The 24,060-nt window shown below is 35.3% G+C and overlaps 3 protein-coding genes across 5 annotated transcripts; all 3 read left to right on the forward strand.

Moving 5' to 3' along the window:
• Nucleotides 1–394: 394 nt before the first annotated feature.
• On the forward strand, nt 395–7,039 carry LOC104234230 (putative late blight resistance protein homolog R1A-10). Of its 3 annotated transcripts, XM_070165274.1 has the most exons (3): nt 395–3,421; nt 5,573–5,668; nt 6,861–6,943. In XM_070165274.1, exons 1-2 carry the CDS (start codon nt 787–789, stop codon nt 5,650–5,652), a joined length of 2,715 nt encoding a protein of 904 aa, XP_070021375.1. In that variant the 5' UTR covers nt 395–786; the 3' UTR covers nt 5,653–5,668; nt 6,861–6,943. The 3 variants fall into 3 exon arrangements, with proteins under 3 accessions (XP_070021375.1, XP_070021376.1, XP_070021377.1); XM_070165275.1 differs by lacking the exon at nt 5,573–5,668 and having other exon boundaries at nt 6,861–7,039; XM_070165276.1 differs by lacking the exon at nt 6,861–6,943 and having other exon boundaries at nt 5,575–5,644.
• A 1,056-nt stretch (nt 7,040–8,095) lies between these two features.
• Nucleotides 8,096–11,634, forward strand: LOC138884402 (F-box protein At2g26160-like). The gene is made up of 3 exons (XM_070165611.1): nt 8,096–8,391; nt 9,442–9,501; nt 10,305–11,634. The coding sequence occupies exons 2-3, from the start codon at nt 9,499–9,501 to the stop codon at nt 11,406–11,408; spliced, it is 1,107 nt and encodes a 368-aa protein (XP_070021712.1). The 5' UTR covers nt 8,096–8,391; nt 9,442–9,498; the 3' UTR covers nt 11,409–11,634.
• Nucleotides 11,635–11,911: 277 nt separating this feature from the next.
• On the forward strand, nt 11,912–18,751 carry LOC104220229 (B3 domain-containing protein REM5-like). The gene is made up of 8 exons (XM_070163346.1): nt 11,912–11,996; nt 12,516–12,574; nt 13,210–13,284; nt 14,226–14,529; nt 16,461–16,603; nt 16,752–16,980; nt 17,196–17,270; nt 17,369–18,751. Exons 1-8 carry the CDS (start codon nt 11,912–11,914, stop codon nt 17,707–17,709), a joined length of 1,311 nt encoding a protein of 436 aa, XP_070019447.1. The 3' UTR covers nt 17,710–18,751.
• Nucleotides 18,752–24,060: the final 5,309 nt, after the last annotated feature.

The following is a 24,060-nucleotide window of genomic DNA, read 5'->3' on the forward strand; positions in this document are numbered from 1 at the left end:
GTCAAAGGAACTGGAATAGGCACCACATTGGTGATCCGAACCAGTATAAAATTTCTGGTGTCACCTTTATTTTATTTCTGCATTTCTGATATTGGTCTTTATCTATAAATCAAATCTTATTGAACTATCCCTCTGAAAATTATTGGAAAAAGATTTAGAAAGAAGTGTTTTTTAAAACTTCGTCAAAGTGGTCCACTGAGACCTTATAGAAAACCGGTGACACTGAATAAGAATTTGTTTGTCATATATATATATATATAGAAGAAAAAGCATATTTGCAAAGTAAGAAAAGCATTCAATATAAAGAAAGTGGTGTGTGAACACATAGACTCTATGTATTGCATATTTGCCTCCTCTTTTGTTTGTTTTTGTTATTTTCTTTTGCCATGTCCACACTGTGCCAATGACTTGCAGAAAGCTTCATTTAGGACATAAGATTCTCAAGTCTTCAGCTTTTGAAATGAAAGATCAAAACCAAGAAAAAGTCACTGCCCAGCTCTAGGAAACTTAACAATTGTTTTGAAAAACCACCTATATTGACTACAATGTAATTAGTAGTACGGGTCTCCTCCTATTTATTATACTTTAGTGTTTCCAGTGTGAAAATTGCTTCCATAATAGAAAACTAGAGTAAAATTTTCAAGAAGTATTTAACAATTACTGACCACCTCTTGATATACTTAGCTGTAGTCAAACTTATCATTTTTGAGAGCCAATTTTCTGCAAATTTCTTCATTCAAAATCTTGTGAAGATCTCTGAAGGTACGTCCCAGAGTAGCAAGAGAGATGGCTGCTTATGCTGCTGTAACTTCTCTGTTGGGAACAATACACCTGATTTCACAATCCAGCTTAAAGCTTCAAGAGGGTCACAAAGAGCATTTGAGATTACTCTACAAGAAGGTTAGATCTTTGCAAGAGCTTCTTGACAATAGTGATGATGAACCAACAAAGGATTTGCAAGAAAAAGTAAAAGATTTAGCACAAGAAGTAGAAGACAAAGTTGAGTCGCGCATTCAAAGAGAGGCCCAGAAGACGCTTCTTAAAATGTTGCAACGAGTCTTCAACCTTCCAACAAAGGCCCATGGGAGGCTTCTTAAGATCATGCAACAAGCTATAAAAGACATTGATTCTGTTAAGGAGTGGTTCATCAAGCAGCGGGAAAATAATATTTCAGCTGGTGCTTCCAGTTCAGCACAATATCATGTTTCAACCATCGAAAATGATATGGTGGGGTACAACATTGAACAAGAGCTCATGCGGGATCAACTTAGGGGACACTCGTCTCAACTGGAAGTCATCTCCATTGTTGGTATGGGTGGCATAGGTAAGTCAACTTTTGCCAAAAAGATGTTTTCTGATCCCTCAATTATGAGCTTTTTTGATGTTCGAGGATGGATTACTGTGTCCAAGGACTACAGTTTAAGAAGGATACTTCTAGGCCTCCTTCAAGATGCTATTGGGGTGAAAGAAATGCTTGATAAGGTAAGCGATGATGCACTTGCAGATCGCTTGCAGAAAAGCTTAAAGGGTAGGAGGTATTTGATTGTTGTGGATGACATATGGAGCAGGGAAGCCTGGGATGGGATTAGACTATGCTTTCCAGAATATAGTAATAAAAGTAGGATATTGTTGACTACTCGAGACATGAAGGTTGCTCAGTATGCTAGCTTTCCTAAGGATCCTTTTCCAATGCGTTTCCTGGAGCTAGAGGAAAGTTGGAATTTGTTTTGCCAAAAGGCGTTTGACCAAAAAGTCTGTCCGATTGGATTTGAAGATGTCGCAAAGGAAGTTGTGGAAAATTGCAAAGGATTACCACTAATGATTTCTGTGGTTGCAGGGACTCTCTCTAGCAAGAGGACACTGGACGAGTGGTGGAAAGTAGCTCAAAGCGTCAGCTCATTAGTAAACCTTGATGATTATCAACGTTGCTCAGGAGTGCTTTCTTTGAGCTACAATCATCTTCTGTCTCATTTGAGAGCTTGTTTTCTGTATTTTGGAGTTTTCCCAAAAGCTAGTGAGATTTCTGTGAAGAAGTTGATTAGATTATGGGTTGCAGAAGGATTCTTAGAGCTGAAGGGGCTTGAGGGATTGGAAAAAGTAGCTGCTAATCTGTTACATGATCTTATTGATAAAAGTCTAGTTGTTGTTAGCAAGCAGAGTTTGGCTGGCAAAATCAAGACATGCAGGATTCATGATCTTCTCCATGATTTATGCTTGAGAGAAGCTGAAAGCGAGAATCTCTTGTACATGGCAAATCCAGTTACTTATGAAGGACCCAGAAGGGTTTCCTCTCAAGGTCGTCGGTGGGTGTCAGTTCATCCTAAGCGAGGTTGTTTTTCTTTCATTTTTTTTGATGATCTTACTCACAACAAAACACGTTCTCTTCATATTTCTTCCAACATAACAGAGTGGCATCTTGAATTAGAACTAGACCATTTCATACTTCTTAGAGTATTGGACTTAGAGACATTGAGATTCGATTATTTCCCTCGTGAAATACTACACTTAGTTTCTTTAAGGTATTTGGCTGTGACAGCCGTTGAGATTCCAGAAGATACATCAATTTCCAAACTTTGGAACTTACAAACTTTTATTTTTCGCCAATATATTCCAGAACTCAGTGGGACCATATATTTATCAAATGGAATTTGGAAGATGTCTCAATTGAGACATCTCCACTCTACAAGGATGTATTTATATTCTCCTCCAAATGTATCAGCCAACGATGTTAAGTACTGTTTTTTGGAAAACTTGCAAAGTGTTTCTGGGATGAGTCCTCGTTGTTGCACCAAGAAAACATTTGAAGGGATTAAGAAAGTGAAGGAATTGGGAATTGGTGGCAATACAAGCGATTTTTACAAGAAGCCCAAATGCCTAAATAATCTTATATATTTACATGAGCTCGAGGCACTAAGTATTGCATCGTACAACTCTGAACCAGATGGTTTGTTTCTTAGGCTTTCATGTCCGGGTTATTTCCCACCAAATCTCAAGAAGCTGACACTTTGTCGCACTTTTCTACCATGGGAGGACATGGCAATCATTAGCAAGTTGCCCAAACTTGAGGTGCTCCAATTGAAGGCTCGTGCCTTTGCAGGTATTGACATTGTAGGAGAAACTGTCTGGGAAGTAACAGAGATTGGGTTTCTTGAATTAAAATTCTTGCTTCTTGAGAAGTTGCATCTTGACTATTGGAGAGCCACTGATGATTATTTCCCATGCCTTGAGCGCATAATTATCAAAAATTGCAGTTCCTTACAAGAGATTCCTAAAGGATTTGCAGATAGTATGACACTGCAGCTCATTGAGTTACATCAATGTTCTCATTCCCTTGTGAATTCTGCTGAGCTGATCCGGAAAGAGCAATTAGAGAGTCTGGGAAACAACATGCTTAAAGTTTATGCCTTTGACAAAATTAGAGGTAAGTAAAATAATTTTGAATGAATATTCAACAGCCATTATAAGTTTGACTCTGATGAACTGTGTTAAATCAATAGATAAGAATTAAACTGTTGATTGTGATAAGTTTTTCTGCGCATAACTACTATATTGTTGAATATAATAATGTAAGGAAATCGAATAGTTCATAACATCTGTTATATGTGATTGTCATGTTAGGGCCTTTTATTATGATATATAGATTCATTGAAATGGTGTATAACAATCGTTGCATGTCTTATCTAATATTTATATCAAACTTGTTTACTTTATGAATTTAGCTATTTACTTATTCATTCATGGCAATAATGAAGTTCATTACATATCTAAGTTCATAGTCTTACCTGTATATTTAGAGGCTTTGCCCATTAACCATATCGAAAGGAAGCATCCCGACGCATTATGAGAAAATAAGTGCAAATTTAGCTCAATAGTGACTAGGAAGGCTCAAGATCTACATATGCAAGAGAATTAAATACCCGGGATTACAGAGGCGTATCCACCTTGAGCGATATGGGTTTCACGTGAAAGCATACTTCTATAATGTTATATTTATTCAAAATTACTTAAAATATGTATGTGCATCCATTCTCAAAGACTCTCATGGTGTAACTATTATTGGGTGGGTGCACCATTACAAGTGAAATTGGCGGTTCAAATCTCCCCTCGAACGGTCTTATTTCCAGCATAGAGTATAAATATATGTGAAACCTACTAAAATTTTAAATATATATATATATAAAATTTTGAACCTATAATTTTAAAAGTATAGTGGGTTCATGGTAAGAGACTAAAGTTAAACGTGTCAAAAGTAAATTCTAGATGCACCTTTTTACAACAGTGCACTTATCCTCTTGAAATCCTGAATCCGTCTCTGCGCAGGAAGTAAGTTTTCAGGGGCCAAATGTCTTCTATGGTAACATAATCGAAAACAATCAAATACTTTGGTCGAAATATTTGTTCTTTCAATGCGCATAATTTAAGTATTGCACCTTTTCATTAAGATAGCAATAACAACAACAACAAGCCCAGTGAATCCCACAAGTGAGGTATGGGGAGGGTGAAGTGTACGCAGACCTTACCCCTACCTAATGAAGGTAGAGAGGTTGTTTCCGAAAGACCCTTGGCTCAAAAGAAGTGAAAATGAAGCAATAAACAGACAGTAGCAACAATCAGGTAATTAGACATGGGCACAAATGAAGATACGTGAAACAACATATATCTAAGAATACGACACTATAAAAATAGATCCAGTCTTGTTGGAAAGTGGAAATATTGACACAATATGAAATAGCAAGGGGCTAGGCATAGAAAAATACGAGACTAGTACTAATACTACTGGGATGCCTAGACGAAACTCTAGACTGCCTGTCAACCCACAACCCTAATCCTCGACCTCCACGTCCTCCTATCGAGGGTCATGTCCTCGGTAAGCTGGAGTAACACCATGTCCTGCCTAATCACCTCACTCCAGTACTTCTTAGGTCTCCCTCTACCACTCCTCTGACCCGCCATGGTCAACCTCTCACACCTCCTAACCGGGGCATCATAGTCTCTTCTCTTCACATGCCCGAACCATCTCAGCCTCGATTCCCGCAACTTATCTTCTATAGGAGCCACGCCACCTTGTCCCTAATATACTCGTTCTTAATCTTATCTCTCCTGGTATGCCCACAGATCCATCTCAATATCCTCATTTCTGCTGCTTTCAACTTCTGAACATTAGATTTCTTGATTGGTCAACATTCGGCATTAAGATAGCAATGAGATATTATTTTATCATTTCCAATAGATTTTCTCAATTTTAACTTAGTTTTAAACTACATTGTGTATTTTAAGTTGAAAAATGGGAGAATGAAGGCTAAATTCAAATTGTTGGGACATTTTCTGATAGAAATATAATAGAAACAACAACCCTTTTGAAAGGGTGCTATATGAACTGTTGAAATTAAAAAAAATCAGTCTCCTACATCTATGATAATCAGGGGACATTCTGACCAATATATGTTTGAAGTTAGATATGTTAAATATTTTTAAAAATATGTATGTGGTATAATGAGTTTCCAACTCTGATTATATCTCACCTTTTCACTTTACACTTACTGAAAATTCACTTGTAATGGCCATTGTATAGAGAGAAATTCTGATGAAGATTCTGGAGAATCAACAGAAGAAGTTATGGAAGAGACTGATGAAGATTCAGAGGAAGATTGAGCAAATCGGTTTTAAGGTAAACTTGTGTCATAGATGTGTCATAGCCCGTGCTTAATACGAGCCCAACAACTTGAAGTAATGCAATATAGTTGAAATGCAATACGCCTTAGCTTGGTCTGATTTGCATCCTCACTTGTTTATCGTCATGGTTGAATTAGATGTGCTAGAACATATTGCATGTTTGTATTAATCACTGAAGCTAGAGAAATATCCCAAAACAGCGTCTTCTTCAAAATTAACTTCATTGACTAAAACTTCGTCTAGTAACACTAATTAGCCAGAAGGCGTTTCATGTACAATTTTGTTACAGTTACATCAAGTTACAGTAAAATGTCGGTGCAACTACTGCTTTTTCATCATCAATCTCTTTCACACTACCGCTCAGCCATTAACCAGCTAACAAAGATTCTTGATGTCAAAACTTAAAGTAACCACAACCTTTTTTCACAAAAGTTGGTTGATATTCATATGTAGGGGTGGCAAACAGGCGGGCCGGGTCGGATATGAGCGGGTCAAAAACGGATAATTTTTTTAATAAAAAAACGGATAAATTATCCGACCCGACTCATATTCGAGACGGATAAAAACGGGTTTATCCGACGGATAATATGGGTATCCATATTATCCATAGCTTCTTAAATATGATCACTTATGAGAGAATTCCTAATCTTCCAGACTTAAGAAACTCCAATTTGAGACTTTACAAATTTGAAAGTTAAACACATTAGTTATCCATTGGTTATCTATTTTCTAAGTGGATAATATGGTTCTTTATCCATATTCGACCCATTTTTAAATGGCTTATTATCCAATCCATTTTTTGATGGATAATATGGGTGGATAATTGTTTTCTTTTAACCATTTTGCTATTCTCTATTCATATGCGATGAATGTTTTTTAGTCTTTGAGAACCTATTACCCCAACACTTGAAGAAGCTCTAATCCAGCTTGTCTCCACTTGCTTTTCTAGATGCATTTATGAAAGTTTAGTTAGCAATGAACTTACTCGAGGCCTGCTACATATATACCCTGTCTCAGCCTGGGGTGCATTCGTTTTTCTATGGGGATGGTTGATTTTATAGTGTTTTTACAGCCTTTAAATCCTCGGAACTTTATATTATATTTAGGTTTCTTTTCATTGTATAAACTACATGAACTATTACTTTACTATGACAGTCACACATGATCTTTTCTATTTGCATCTGCAGGTTACCCTAAATGCTCACTTCTTGAATCACCTTGGTTTAGATAGTTTAGACATATTGATGGCCCCTTGAAGAAGAGTTTGGGTTTGAACTCCTGACAATTAAACTGACAAGAGCAGCTCCACATGTTTGTTATAGTTGTTCTCTCTGTTCAAGAATGTTAACATGTGGTTAAATGTATGATTTCTGCTGTGCTTTTTTGAGTTTTGGATAATACTTAATTATACAATTACTTTCGCCATTTGGTTCGGAACAAAGATATCCTGAGATTATAATTATGGGGAGAATTATAATGCAACATCCTATATGGGATAGATAGTACCAAGATTTTGGTATAAAAATTATGCCGATTTTAGCTACTACCTATAACCAAATACGGGAAAAATATAATTGTAAATTTTGTAAGTCTCACGGCGGGGTGATTCATTGGGATTTGAAATTCAGGAGGAACCTACAAGATTGGGAGATAGAAGAATATTACATTTTGATGAGTCGTTATATGAGCTGGGTATACGGGATTATACTTGTATACGGGATTTCCTCATAACTGTTAATAAATTTTTTTACTTTATTAAAACAAAAAAGAGTTACACTTTTTGAAATAATGCCTCTCCTCTGAAGATAAAAAAAATAAGAACCACTAGGAAAATTCAGGAGAAATTCAAAAAAAGCCAGATTTACAAGTGATCATTCAAAAATAGTCACAGTTTTAAAAATAATCGAAATTTAGCCACTTTTCACGTAAAGATAAATCTAAACGAAAACACTGTTCAAAATCCGGAAAAATACTCCAGTATATTATACTGGAACTTTCCGCATGTTGGAGTTCCAGCATAATATGCTGGAAGTTCATACACAAGTGCACCGATCTCCAATATATTATGCTGGAACTTTTCGTATTGCAGCAAAATAGTGGCTATTTTTTAATGACTTTGCAAACGCTGACTATTTTTGAATGATCAGGCCGAAAACTGGCTAGCCCGTGCTATTTTTACGGAAAATTCTATCAAATTCAAAAAATTGCAATTTCTTTCTGGAAAGACCAAAAATACTAAAAAATGCACCTTAGAAAGCTTCACCAGACATTAAAAGACTCAAAATAGCAAACTCCAAATGTGAGTTCGCATTAAATATTTTTTATTTTATTTTATAATTTGAATTAAATTTAACAAGACCAAAATATTTCAATTTTGACAAACTTAAAGGAACAAAACTACTTAGGGTATATCTGGGGGGCTATTTTATACCGACCTCAAATTTATGGGACATAATATTAGACCAAACTCCAAAGGGATGTAGATTGTATTTTTGGACACATGAGAAGACAGTGTCCCTAAAGTATAATTCATTATTCCTTCTTATTTTTTGCGCATTAAAACTTAAAAATTTGTTGAAATGACTTCCAAGAGCAAATCAAAAGCCACAATCGAAACAACTATGCAAATCTGTTCAGTCTTGCGATAGATGTATTCGTTTGGTTGTGTACTTGTGTTACCCGGCAGGACTGTTGCAGTAAACATTGCTGCTTCCCCAGGTAAGAAATTCTTTGTTATGCAAGTATACACTTGAGATCGTTGTTGACTCCCAACTGTTTGTTAAAATGTCTCTGTTAATTTTGCGGCAGAAACACTCTTTTTTTTTTATGCATCCAATTCAGAATTTATCTCTCAGGTGAGATTTGTTTCAGGGCAAGTGACAGCAGCATTTACTTAGGTTCTAATAAGGATGTTGGTGTTTGACTTGACGTTAGTTCAGAATTTAGAGTCAGAGACTTTCAGAATGAGGGTGTATTTATTTATACACACATATATGCGCATTGTTGATGTGTATTTGAGATCCTTATTGTCGCCCAACTGTTTGATAAAATGTCTGTGTTAAATTTACGTCAGAAAGACTCCTTTTTTATGCATCCGATTCAGAATTTCTCTCAGGTGTGATTTATATTAGGGCATGTGATAGCAGCCTTTACTTGGGCTACTAATAAGGGTGTTGGTGTTAGACTTTACAGTCAATTCAGAATTTAGAGTGAGTGAGGGTCAAAATAAGTAAATATTTATATACAGATGTAGGTTCCGTTTAGCTATGTAATATTTTATAGTGCTAATGGTATGTATTTTTTTGAAGCAAAGTTGGAGGTTGTTCCTGCATGAGATAGGATTAGAAGTTGTAATGGTTAATTTGGATTAATCTTCTTGATGGTCACTCAACTTTCACTTTATTACACCAAAATCACTAAACTATTTTTTGTAATGAAAAAGTCACTCAACTTTACCTAAGATTAATGAAAATCACTAAACTATTTTTAAAAGTCACTCAACTTGGTTTAATGTATCATGGAAGGTCATTAGGAGGAAACAATGGGAACATTTTCTGGGATACTTAGGTAAAAATGAGGGACCTTTTGGTTACAAAAATTTGTTTAGTGATTTTGGTGATACTCATGTAAAGTTGAGTGACTTGCTTGTTACAAAAAATAATGTAGTGACTTTGGTGCAATAAAATAAAAGTTGAGTGACCACTCGCGAAATTACCCATGGTCAATATGTTTCGTCTAAATTATTTATTTTTTTAAAATTTATTTCAGGATTGCAAGATCCTCGGTGCAAAACATTGCAGACTCTTTCGGTTGTTCAGTACTATAATGGTAGGTGGAAACTTACTACTTTGAGGAATGAGAATAGGAAAAGGAATTCCAAAGGTGTATTTTGTATGATAGAAATTGGTTAACTTATATTATGGAACACCTTTTCTCAAGGGGAAGAAAAGATTTTCTTATTTGTGGGAGAAGTCATTTTTCCTTATCAATATCAAACTCCAACCCTATACCACTCACATCTGTTAACACTTAGACATTATTAGCAAACTTTTAGTGCTCTGTAATATCGTCAGAACATGATTTTTATAATATTCCTACAATTTGTATGATTACATGTCTTAACAACTTCTCATATCCGGCCGAGCACTTGAAAATGAATTTTAAGAAACACGATCTTATAAGGTAAAACATTTTCGAGGACAATTATTTTAAACATTTTCCTCCACGCCGACACACCTATGGTTGGTTGGGTAGTTAGTTTTGATATTTCAATAAGGGAAATGAACTAGTCTGACATATCAGAGATTTAGAATGCTAGTTGATCATCTGGCATATCACTGATATTTCAATAAGATGTTTAGTATACTTATTCTTTAAAGAGATTTTACAAGTTCTAATACTCCTTTCTGTGGGAGCGTTGGCATAACTGGTAGAGTTGCTACCATGTGACCAGGAGGTCACGAGATCGAGCTGAGCAAACAGCCTCTTGCAGAAATGCAGGGTAAGGCTGCTTACAATAGACCTTTGTGGTCCGGCCCTTCCCTGGACTCCGCGCATAGCGGGAGCTTAGTGCACCGGGCTGCCCTTTTTAATACTCCTTTCTGTAATTTTTATTTCTTTTGTTTTTCCAGCTAACAGCAGATTGGTCGAAGTTGCCAGTGGATCTTTTGGGTTTAATTGCTAGTCGTCTGCATTTTGTCGAAGACTGGGTTCGGTTTGGTGGAGTCTGTAAGTCATGGAGAACTGGTATTCTACAAAATGGCAATTCTTTGTGCTCTTTCCTTCCTTGGCTGATGCTTCCTCAGAGGACACATGAAAGCTCGCGCACGTTCTATAGTCCTTTCAAATGTAAGAGTTATGATATCTGTTTGTCAGGTGTTCTAGATAAACGCTGTTGGGGTTCTTCTCATGGTTGGTTGGTCACTCTAGGTGCCAATTTTGATATGCACTTGCTAAATCCACTATCAGGGGTCCAAATTTTACTTCCACCACTGAATAAGTGCCAAAATTTGAATACTCTGATATGTACAGGAAAGAGCTTTCGCGACTCGTTTGTTTCCAAAGTTATCTTATCTGCTAGTCCGTCTTCATCAGATTGTGTAATTTTTGCTCTCTATTCTGATAATTGGAAGATGGCATTTGCAAAGCCAGGTGACGTTGCTTGGACTCCCTTGAGTTCCATCCGTGGCCATGTTGATGATGCCATATGTCATGATGGAAAGTTTTATGCTATCGACACTTTTGGCGAAGTTCTGATTTGGGACTTCGCTGGCTTTTTCCTGAAGAAAATAGCTTTCACACCATCTCGCGATATGGATAATTTGGTGTATGTTACTACATATCTTGTCGAGCTAGAAGGTCAAATATATGCCGTAATGAGGCTTTTGTTTGATACACGAATCACAGATACTCCTTGCCTAAGCACTTGGAGTTTCAAAATTTACAAGTTGGATGTCTACAATGAGAAGTGGGAAGAAGTGAAATCTTTGGGTGATTGGTCTATTTTTGTAGGAAGCAATCATTCCTTCTCAATTTCTTGCTGTGCTTACCCAGAATGTGAGAGTAATTGCATATTCTTCACAGATGACTTCTCTGGAGTTTATTACAATGCAGTACATGGCTATGATATGGGTACTTACAATATTCAGAATGGCGGGATACAACCTCTTATTCAGGAAAATGTATCTGCCTTTGCATTCTCTCAGCCACTTTGGATAATACCAAGTTTATCTTAAGGATTTCCAGTTGAGTGAGACGGTAATGTACATCATGTATCTGATTTTCTGTTAAATCTGATTTTTCGTAGCGATACTGCTAGATTAGTTCTTGTCCGGCCAATACAATGTGTTTTATTTGTATTTATAGTGTGAGCAAATGTTTGTTATGCTCTTAAATTGTAAATGCCTTGTAGGTTGAGATTTAACAATGGGCCGGCTCATGATAATACAAAATCTTCTCTCATTCGTTACCAAATCTTTCAAATTTCACTAGGTTGTAGGAAGTTTTACGCTGTTGAAAGTGTTAGTGGACACTGGGCACATTTTGGTTTGTCATTTCACTGGGTTTTTCGTTGTTGAAGAAAACAACTTTTATGCATTGCAGATATTGTGCGAGCTAGTTATGTTATAACATACCTAGTTGAGTTAGGGGTTCATATAGAGCAGTCTTTAGACTTTTGTATGATACAAGAGTCTCAGATGTTCCTTGCCTAAGAACAAGGAAAGTCTACAAGGTGGAAATGTGCAATGATTACTGGGAGAAAGTAAAATCTTTGGTTAATGTTCTACCCTTGTCTCTACCAATAATTCCTTTCCAATCCTCAGGTCTGTTTGTAAAGTTTAAGCAAAGAATTGCCTTGAGTGTCTTATTATGCAATAAGTAGCTATTGGATTATCATATACAACCTCTTCTTCAGAACATTACACGTTGCCTTCGCGCAGCCAAGTATGACCGATCATTGTGAGTATATTGGTAGATGGCCGGGACCAAGTTATTGTTATTTTTTTCTGCTTTTATGTTAAGCTTATCAATTTTAAAATAAATTATTGGCTACAAAGAGATTTTTTTTAATGAACGTGTCACAAGCTTACTCTTTTTTTTTTTTTTTGTGAAGTTTTTGTGAAAACGTCTTAATTTTAAGGCTTTTAGAGTGAGCGAAACTGTATTGTTAAGGCATCATAAATGTAGTTTCTTGTTAGTATATCCGTCAACAGAATATACTGATGGCATGAGTTATTGTAGTGGCATATCTTAGTAGTTAGTACTGATGAATTTTAAGTGTCAGCCACTGTACAAAGGAAGGATGTTTTAATCCTTTGTTAAAGTTTTCTAACAATGTCCAGTACAGTACCTTGCAGTTGGCGAAATTGAAGATAACAACAAGAACAACAACATACTCAGTGTATTTCTATAGTGTAGAGTTTAGAGAGGGTAGTGTGTACACAACTTTACCCCTACCTTATGAAGATACAAATGTTATTTCCAATAGATCTTCGACTCAAAAAAAGCAATTCTTGAAAATAAAAAATACTAGTGAAGAGGTCATGTAGATACTAATGAAAACAAGAACGGTAACAAAAGAAAAATAACAGAGCAATAAATTAAAATAATCGAAGTAAGGGAACAACATGTACTAATAGAAATTCGAAGAAATTTTTGCTATCGTCCAGCACTTTTACGAGGCAAAACAATTAATATCTGTTTACTCGACCATTCCATAGCAACATATTTTTGGTTAAAATAGTTGATAGTGTAAAAACTTTTCAAAACCCATAAATATAAGTTAATACATGAGTTTAACTTCTACATAGTTGTAGTGCAATTTTATATTATTAGGTCATTTTAAAGATAACTAAAAGTTAATATATTAAACTTTGGTAACTATTACAACGACTAAAATTGAAACTATTTTAACATGAGAAAGAAATAATTTTGTAATTTTACTACAAAAATATATATAACGTTCAGTCAATTTCGTTACTTTAAGAGCATACGAATAGACTCATCGTTTGCTTGTGTTCCTTGTATGCTACAAAGGCAGCGATGATGAAAATTCCTCCAAAAAAGCCTCACTTCTTTAAGCCTATTTTGCCAGGTTTTAAGCATGGAATTGTGAGTATTAATTCTTTTTTTTCTTCCATTGTTTTACTTTCTTGTTTCTTGGTTTACATCTTTTTTTTCCATCTCATATGTCTACGTACAAAAAGCTCCATATTTCTCTCTCTTTATTTGTTACTTACTCTTTTCCTAGGATATAGCATGAACTTTTTAGTTTCCCCATTACCGCAAAAGTCCTCTTAAAGAAAGTTTAAAGGAAAAAATCCTACGTATGCATACTATAAGAGCTGGCAAGAAAAAGATTTGATTTTTTGGGGGTTGCTGTTGATTGTTGTTATTGTTATTTTATATAACTGGGGATTGTGGGATAAAGGGAAAAAGAATTTTTGAAATCTATCTTGTCAAAGCACTGTACAAGCAACGCAGAGAAGGTCAAAAGATGTGGTGGGATAGCGACAGAGTCGGGATTTTCGTTAAAGGGTGCTAAAATATAAAATATTGAACATTAAAATATTCCACATATGTATATATACATAAAAAATAAAATTTATCTAATTATATAGTGCAATTTTACATGTTCGAGTTACGGGAATAGAGAAATTTTTTGATACAAAGTGATTTGGTAGGATGTGTGTGATCCTTCCACTGTTAAACAGATGTCTCGTGTTCAAGGCTTGTGAATGAAGAAATTCCTCTGGAGAGTGCGACTTCTTTTAATGGACCTTATATGGTGTGAATTTCGACAAAAAAATAAAAGAAAAAAGAAAACACAGAGAAGTGAAATTGAAAAGATGCCTTGACGGGATTCAAGTTATTAAAGTTAGAGTTGATAGAACTGATTTGTAAAAATCTTTGTTAGGGGTTTGGATATTATTGTGAATAGCTTCAATCATTAGTTGCATAGGTTTTTTCAAGAGTGATAAAATACTAGTACGATTAAACTCTGTATTGAAATGCTTTAAATACTTAATAGTACTAATACTCCACTTTTGCAGAAAATCCCCATAGCTTTTTCCAAGTATCTGAATGGATGTAATCAAGAACATGCAATACTGAGAAGGGCAGGTAAGAAGTGGGTGGTAAAAGTGAACGGACGGCTATTGGGTTGGGGAAAATTTGCAGAGGAACATGATTTGCAGTTGGGAGATTGTTTGGTGTTCAGACATGAAGGAAACATGGAGTTTGAAGTTTCAATCTTTGGTTCAAGTAAGTGTGAAAGAGAATATGAACAGCCTCTGCAAGGAGTTAGTGAAGGAGAAGAGGAGAGGGATCATTCTTGCAAGAAAATCACACCACAAGGTTTGGTATTTGGTTTCTATTTCATGTCTCTTCTTATTTTCATTCTTAATTTCTTAAATTTTACCTTATGCCAAGAGAGTCAATAGTATTCGCACTCAGTGACGAAGCTAGGAATTTTCCCAAGGGTGTTCAAATTTAAAAGAAGTGAAAACAATTTCCAACAAAGGGTGTTCGATATGTGTTATATACCTCTAAAACGTAATATTTTACCTATATACTGTTATACACAGTACCCTTATCACTATGTGGCTTCGCCACTGTTCGCACTTAATAGACTCTAATATTTTTATGATGGTGGCGTCAGGGCTATCTTTCGTGCACCTCTACTATTTCAGTGGTTACCTGCTACCTCCCATCAACACAAGTACCAGATAACTCTACTCGTCAAGACTTAGGCAGATGGAAAAAAATCACTTTAATGTTTTTTTGGCCTCCGTTAGGATTTGAACGTGAGACCTGATGGTCATGTTTCTACTCCAACTTCATTGACCACTAGGCCATGTCTTTGGGCATTATAAACTCTGATTTCTAACATATTGATTGGTGGTGGAAGTGTTCTATCCCAATTTCTGATTGTAATACAAAAGCTAATACAGTCTCTTTTGAGGTTTCCTATAGATCTGATAGACTATGTGGATGATAATATGTTCTACAAGAAGGAGACTGCTCTAACACCACTAGCAACAACAACCCAGTAAAATCCCACTAGTGGGGTCTAGGGAGGGTAGTGTGTACGCAGACCTTACCCTACCCCGAAGAAGTAGAGAGGCTGTTCCGGAAGACCCTCGGCTCAAGAAAACAAAAAGACAAAAATAAGACAATATTAGTATCACCGCAGAAATCGTAGGAAAAATTAGTACTCTAACACCACTAATTGAGTGTATATTGTGAATAAAGTAATAATCATAAAGTTAAGCACAATGAAAGTAACACAAATATAACAGAAGAAAAAGTAAAGATTTAGAGGTCTTCTTCAAGCTCCTTCGAGTCCAAGGCCTTTGGGCCTAAGGCAAAGAAAGAAGAGACTAACAAGATAAAAGCCGCGAAGCATGTGAAAAATTAGAAAAGGGAGGTGTAAGTTGCAGGGTGTGGCTAGCTTTAATTATATTAGCTCGTAGCTAGTCATATTAGATTAAATTAGATCATATTTGATGCCCTCCCTCGAGGCGGAGGTGCCTCTTTTATAGAGGCACAGATAGTAACGGCCAACAAGTAATGCAGAAATGGATCCTTGGTTCAAGGAATCTGTCGAAAGACGTGAAAGTTAAGGCCATTACATTTGACATAGTCAGAAGCGATGAGGATGAAGTTGAGCGAGGTGGGTATGAAAGTTGCTTGTAAGGTATGTTTGTCGAGTGCTGGGCACACGAGCTGCTAAGGCTGTCAGTCTTGTGGACTTTCGTGCCTTCACGGTATGTCTATTCGTTTGGTCTGTCATGCTTCCATGGTTATGACCGAAATTTGCCACCACTGAAGTTTACACGGTGAAAAATATTATGCTAAGATCTGCTACATGCTGAAGTGCAATAAATAATATAGAGAACGGTACAAGGACTTTCCTCTTTTCATGAATGTTGTGTTACACAAGGAATGCTATGCACCTTGAATTTAATTAACACATGATCATGTAGTGTATTAGAATTTGAAAATAGTAGATTAATCAACCTCATAGATTGAAAAGCAATTTTACTAAGCAAAAATCTGCATATAGTAGGCAAGATGGACCTCAACACAGGTTTCGTCATTGAACTATTAATATGTCCTATTGTTACAATAGACCCTTGTGGTCCGGCCCTTACCCGGACCCCGCACATAGGGAAGGTTAGTGCACTGAGCTGCCTTTTTTTACTGATAAACAAATATGTCCTTTTGTTCATAAATTATATCTAGTATTTTTCCGTATCTTTTACATATTCTTTTTGTGTAACTAGTCAATACAACAGAAAAACCAAAGCTCAACATCAAGTCGTCACACAAGGCTTTCCCCAATGTAGAAGCTGCACAGGACATGCCTCTTGATCGCCCTTATTTCATTTACACAATCAAACCATATTGCCTTTCAAAGAGTTTTCTGGTAAGTTCAAAGCTAATATATAATTCATTCGTTTCACTCGAAAAGATGAACTCATTTTGCTATGGTGAACTACTTTTTCTATAATAATATCAAAATGTGAAGCATAAAGATGAACTGTTTTTGTGCAGTTGATTATAAACTGTTTCAGCAACTTCCGGGACCATTTGCACGAGAAAACGATCTTAGGAACAGGAAATGTACGATAACAATAAGGGATGAACAAATGTCTTGGACGTTTAGTCTATATTCTTCTGGCTCACATACCTTCATTGGAGGTGTATGGAGTAAATTCTGCATCGCGAATGGCTTGAAGGAAGGAGATCAGATAATGCTCGAGATAGTTGCAAATGGAAAGAACCCTATACTGAAAGTTTACGGCAAGTTTCTTATCTAATCACTTCTCTTAAACTTAGTTCAACTTCCCCCTTTATTTTTAATTTCATTATTTTATCATTTCTTTACCCTTTGAAATTTATCTTTTTTCTTGAATTATGCCTATAACGATTCTGTTTTGTTTCAATAATGTTCTTCTTTTGGTTTTAAATCCTCTTCATTTTCAGTGTCTGACATTTTATTTCATTTTAAAAACTAGATTTGATGGGAAATGCATCACTCCAGCCCAAAGGAAAGAAGACTAATTTTGATACTAAAAGAGTTTCCACTGAAGGTCTGAATTTCAAGAGCAAATCCTTGTTGCTATATGTTGTCTTTTAAATTCATCTCCAGTTTCAGTTCTGAAATTGTTGTTCCAATTTTTAAAACTAGATTTGAGAGCAAATGCATCACGTCAGCGCGAAGGAAAGAAGCCTAAGTTGGATGCTAGAAGAGTTTCCACTCGAGGTTTGGTTACAAGAGCAAATCCTTGTTTCTGTATCAAACACCCTATCTTTTCTTTTCATTTTTCTGATTCTAATGTTTCTTCTTTCTTTTCTTTTCTTGTGCTTTTTATTAAAGGAATAACAGGCCTAAGGATTAAGACCTCAGATATGCCTGCTACAAAAGCACGAGTCCGTGCTTTAACATCTGCTAATGCTAACCCTCATTTTATTTCTACTATTAGGCCTTATTTTATCAGCAGGCCTTCCCTCGAAAGTAATTTGAATTAACTTTAGTTAAGCCCTTAATAGTTAAGATCTTCGGTAGTAGTTTTAGCAGAGGCGGAGCTAGGATTTTAATCTTTTAGGTTCGGGATTCTAATCCTTTTAAGTTACTCGATTCTAAATTAATAATTTGTACATATTCGATTAATTTTTGAAGATAAATACAAGGTTTGAATCAAAGCTATTGGATTCGGACGAACCCGCTCCCGGTACTCTAGCTCAGCCCCTGAGTTTAGAAGGGGAGCCTTGGAGTAACTGGTAAAATTGTTGTCTTGTGACTAGGAGGTCACGGGTTCAAGCCGTGGAAACAGCCTCTTGCAGAAATGCAGGGTAATGCTGCGTATTATAGACCCTTGTGGTCCGGCCCTTTCCCGGATCCCGCTCATAGCGGGAGCTTAGTACACCAGGTTGCCCTTTTTTCAGTAGTAGTTTCTCTTTTTTGTGATAACGCGGCATTGATCCATAACATACTGGGATAAATGTGAGCAGTATCTTCCAGCGGCTTTTGCAAAATCAAATGGCTTGGCGAATAAATGTCGTCAGATGATTCTCAGAGATGAGAAACAGAGATTATGGCCAGTGCAGGTAGGACCGCTGGGACATCACTTTGCAATTACCAGGGGATGGCGACAGTTCAGAGAAGCAAATAATGTCCAAGTAGGAGATACTTATAAATTTGAACTCATCGACAATGGCACAATACCTGTAGCGCATTTCTACTGTGAGTATATGTATTAGTTCCCTTTCATTTCATTACCCTCCTCCAACTTATACATGTCTTTTCTTCTTCTTTGCCACTTCGCCTATAAGGAATAGGTAGATATTATGGAACCATAAACAAGTTTATCTATAATAGTGATGGTATCATACTGTTGTGCCACTTATTGTTAGTGCTATTGAAATTCTTGAAAATGTTATTCAACTCTACTTTTGAACTTAAACAATGACAACAACAACAGCGGACCTAGTGTAATCCCACATGTGGGGTCTGGGGAGGGTAGTGGGTAGGCAGACCTTACCCTACCTTTAATAAGACAGAGGGGCTGTTTTCGGGAGACGAACTTGAACGAAAGCTTGAATATTTTTAATTGTCGGGATGTATTGCTTAATGAAGAAAATCTGCTTTAGATTGCAATGATCCTATAGTGGTTTTGTACAACGATTGAGTTTGCAAGATTTAAATTCACAGCAGAAAATGCCTTGGGCTGTTATAACATTCTGCAGGTAAATATTCTGGGAAGGATGCCAAGCATCAGAGAAGTCATTGACAATGTAAAGAAGCAGTTGGTGATTGGCAAGGAAAACGAGCATCGAAGAATATAATGTTCTTGGATCTAGTATATATATTTAGTTAATATATCAGCAAAAAATTCTGCAGACGTTTTTGTTATAGTCAAATGCATTGTACAGTTCCAGCACCATCTGTGTTGGTTATGATGAATTGAGAAAAAACTTACTTTTGTGTGGAGGGGAAGATCTCTTTATATATAGTTCAAGAAAGAGTTGTATTTCTTTTTAATAGAATTTTCTTATCTGAAAGAGCCGAGAGTCTATTAATAACAACCTCTTTACCTTCACAAGATAGGGGTAATGTCAGAGGCGGATCCAGGATTTGAAGTTTATGGGTTCTTGTCGCAATCTCAAATTAATATACCATAATAACTGAGTTCATAGTTAGATATTTAGTAAATTTTTTAATAAAAATATAGGGTCTACGCAAAAGTTACTGGCTTTGCGGGAACCCATACACTATACTGTAGATACGCCCATGGGTAAGGTCTGTATATACACTATCCTTCCAAGACTCCAGTTGTGAGATTTCACTAGGTATGTTGTTTTTGTATCAAAGGGGAGCCCGATGCACTAAGCTCCCACTATGCACGGGGTCCGGGGAAAGATCAGACTATAAGGGTCTATTGTACGCAGTCTTACCCTGCATTTCTGCAAGAGGCTATTTTCACGACTCAAACCCGTGATCTCCTAGTCACATGGCAGCAACTTTACCGGTTACGCCAAGACTCTCTTCATTGTTGTTATATAAGAAGAAAAGAAAAACAAAACAAAAAAACACATGTACATTTGGTTTTTGATTATTCAAAAAAGAAACCTACTTTTGTATGATGCATTCTACTTCAGTTTCAAATGTTAACCTTTTCGTTTTGGATTTATAGTTAGATACATTGATAGTACAAAATTGTTTTGCACTATTCATGTAGGTTAATAGTGATGTCAAGTTAGCTAACACTGTTACCATGTTACTAATTAATACTACTTATTATCGAAATTTACTCGTACTTACCTCAAAAGTTAGCTGTTTGTGTAAGTATTTGTCATATCGACAGCCCATAAAACTTAGACTTGTTAATACTAGTTTAATATGACACCAGAAAGGTATATTTGGTATTTTCCCAGTAATATAGCACAAGCAACACACATCTCTCGCTTTTATTTCTCCCCCTCTCTCTCGGTTTTATTCTCTTTCTTCCCCAAATTTTACTCCCAATTTTTTCAATCCCCCAAATCTCTCTCTCAATTTTTCTTCTCTGGTAATTACTCTATTAGGTTTCCACTATCTTTTTCTTGGGTAATTTACATTGTATCTATAATCTTTTATAGCAGATTAGTGATTTTTCTAACTTGAAAGATGGGGGAAAATCAACCTCTAAGAAATCAAAATCTAAAGTTACAGTGGTCAAATCTTTATCGCTTCATGTAGATGAGGACTCTGATTTCGAAGTTTTGATGTTAACGGATCGAATTCACCACATGCAATTGATATTCGACACCAAAATCAAAGCAAAAAGGGTTGATTCTGTGTGTACAAAAGGTAAAGGGAACAAATGGCAAACGAGACTGGTTTACAGCGAAATGTTATTGTTAAACACAAAAATAAAGAGTTTTCGCAAGGAGGAGGTCGAACGTGATAAACATCCTTTGAAGGTATTTTTTCATCTCATTCGATTTAATGTATCTTTTTGTATCCAAGTAATCATATTTATAGGGTTAGCATCAACTTTCATATTATACCTGATTCTAACTGATGATCATTAGAATAAATGATAAGTATTAAAAGTTGGCTTGGTAATACAGTTTAAATTAAAATTTAGACTAAAACTATTTTGATAACTATCAAAAAAACGAATAAAAATAAATTAACTCTTAGTAGCGGTGAGATTTCAACTACTAGAGTGTCAATTGGGTTGATTAGAGTGGGCTAGTGCTATTCAATAGCACAAAATAATACCTTTTTATTTGTCAGTCAATCTTTTGTTAAACCGGGCTATTGCCCTATCTAGGAAAGTTAAATAATTTCACTGTGAATGCATCAAATATTTGTAACATATACATATTATTGAGTAGCGGAATCGAGTATTTCGTCATATTTTTATATCACGCAATTATAATTGTATATTACAATGTATATCATACAGTGCTTATGGTTCTTTAAAGTTTTGACATGTTATTGAGTAGAGTAATCTAAGTAAAAGGCTAAATAATTACATGCCTTGTTTATATATCACGAACTTACAATAGTAAATCATATTGTATATCATATTGTAACTATGGTTCTTTTAAATTTTGAATGGGTCATTTTTACTGGAAACATATATGGCTTAGGATTTTTCCTGTTTATTTTTATGTTATGTAAAATGGGATTTTTATGTTGCATTGGATACAAAATTATCCACTTCTCGTTGGATCTCACATATCAATATTCATATTGTTAGATGACTTAAAGTTAACATTGACTGATAGACAGATTCAAAAGTTTGAAAAAATATGTTTCGGATATTTTCTCGATTTGCATTATGTTATGGTTTAGAACTAAGTCATACGGTTCTTAATGTCGCGGGGGTTGGTTCAAGATAGGGATCATGAGTTTTATGTTAAAGATTAATCATAGTACCCTAGTACCCTGTGTTTTGGGATAAGAAAATTTGCAAATATCTGGTCAAAGGTGTGTTGGTGAGGTCAAGGATGAGGACACTCATAGTAGATCGAATAAGCTCAAGGATGCTTATTTTTCCAATCGTGCTAGAGTATCAAAGGACGACCTAATTGATTGTTTTATGAAAAAGAGATGGCAATCTAATAATAACGCTCTAAAGATTACATTATTGTACTTCTTATACACTTTTTTATTTTTCGTAATTAGTGAAAGATCCTTTACAAGTAATCGAGATTTTTATTTGATTAGGATTGGGAAATACGAGTATTTTCTATGGGAGAATACTATATTTGAAGCGTTGATTGTTTCGGTGAGAAATAAGTTTAGATTCGTGAAGACGTTTCATAGGTTTGGTGGTACGCCACTTGTGCTGTAGATTCAGATTTACGAGTGTTGTTCTGAAGCAAATCCAAATATTATCACTCGTGTTGCGAACAGAGTGCCATGAATACTAAATTAGAAAGCAACCAAAAGGCATAGCTTTGAGAAATTACGTAACGGCATACAGGGAGAATCAGGGAACAAGGTAACATTTTAAAGTTTAAATTTGCATTGACAAGTATTTGTATATATGCTCAAATAACCGTGATGGTTCTAGACATAAAAAGACAATAGTTTATGATGGTAACTAAATAGATGCTGCAAAAAATTTATATATCAATGATCATACCATGCATACTATTGTATATAGGAATGTATATCATTACAAGTTATTATAAGTCTAAAATCATCACAATTATTTTAGCATAAGTACAAAATACTTGACAATGCAAATTTAATTTTTAAAACGTTACCTTGTTCCCTGATTCTCCCAATATGTCGTTGCGTAATTTCCTAATGCTAGGCCTTTTGTTGCTTTCCAATTTAGTATTTGTGGCACTCTATTTGCAACATGAGTGGAAATATTTTGGTTTGTTTCAGAACAACACTCACAAATATAAATATGTAGCGCAAGTGGTAAACTACCAAATTTATGAAACGTCTTTACGAATCTAAACTTATTTCTCGCTGAAACGATCAAGGGTTCAAATACAATATTTTTTCATGGAAAATACTCGTATTCCCCACTCTCAATCACATAAAAATCCTGATGACTTATAAAGGAACTTTCATTTATTGTGAAAAATAAGGTGCATATGAAGTACAATAACGTAATTTTAAGAGCGTCATACTGCCTTCTCATTTTTATAAAACAATCAATAAAGTCATTCTTTGATACTCTAGCACAACTGGAAAAGTAGGCATCATTGAGCCTATTTGATCAGCTATAAGTGTTCTCGTCCTTGACCCCATCAACACACCATAGACCAGAATAATTGCAAATTCTCTAATCTCAACACACAGGGTATTATGATTGATCTTAACGTAAAACTCATGATCCCTATCTTGAACCAACTCCCTCGACATTAAGAACTGTATGACTCGGTTCTGAACTATACATGGGGCAAATCGAGGAAATACCCGAAACATATTTTCTAAACTTTTAAATTTGTCCATCAGTCAATTTTGACTTTAAGTCATAACAATATGAACATTGGTATGTGAGCTTTGATAAGAGGTGGATAATTTTGTATCCAATTCGACATAGAAATCCCATTTCTATATTACACTCCAGAAAAATAGAAATTATACTAAGCCATATATGTATCCAGTTAAAATGATCCATCCAAAACTTAAAGAAACCATAATAATATGATATATATTATGATATACAATTGTCAGTTCGTGATATATAAACATGGCATGTACTTATTTGGCCCCTACTCAATAACATGTCAAAACTTTAGAGAACCATAATAATTGTATGATCTATGTTGTGATATACAATTATAAGTGTGTGATTAAAAATATGGCGCAATGTGCGATTCCGTTACTCAATAACTTGTATATGTTAGAAATATTTGATGCATTTAGAGAAAGTTTATAACTTGCTTAGATAGTGCAATAGTCCGATTTAAGAAAAAATTAACTCGCAAATAAATAAGTATACCTTTATGCAATTGAATAGCTTCAGTTCCCTCTAATCAACCCAGTTGCCACTCTAGCAGTTGGAATCTCACCGCTACTAAGAGTTAAATTTATTTTTATTTGTTTTCTTGATAGTTATTGGAATAGTTTAGTCTAAATTTTAATATAAACTGCATTACTAAGTCAGCTTTGAATACTTATCATATATTCTAACAAACATCAATTAGAATCAGGTATAAAGTGAAAGCTTATGCTAACCCTATGAATATGATAATCGGATACAAAAAAGAAAATACGTCAAATTGAATGAGATGAAAAAAACACCTTCAAAGGATGTCTATCACGTTCAACCTCCTTTTTGAGAACACACGTTCTCTTTATTTTGAATAACAAGATTTTGTGGTAAACCAATCTCGTTTGCTACTTTTTCTTTTGTTATA

Source organism: Nicotiana sylvestris, chromosome 12 (genome assembly GCF_000393655.2).
Source record: "Nicotiana sylvestris chromosome 12, ASM39365v2, whole genome shotgun sequence".
NCBI lineage: Eukaryota > Viridiplantae > Streptophyta > Magnoliopsida > Solanales > Solanaceae > Nicotiana > Nicotiana sylvestris.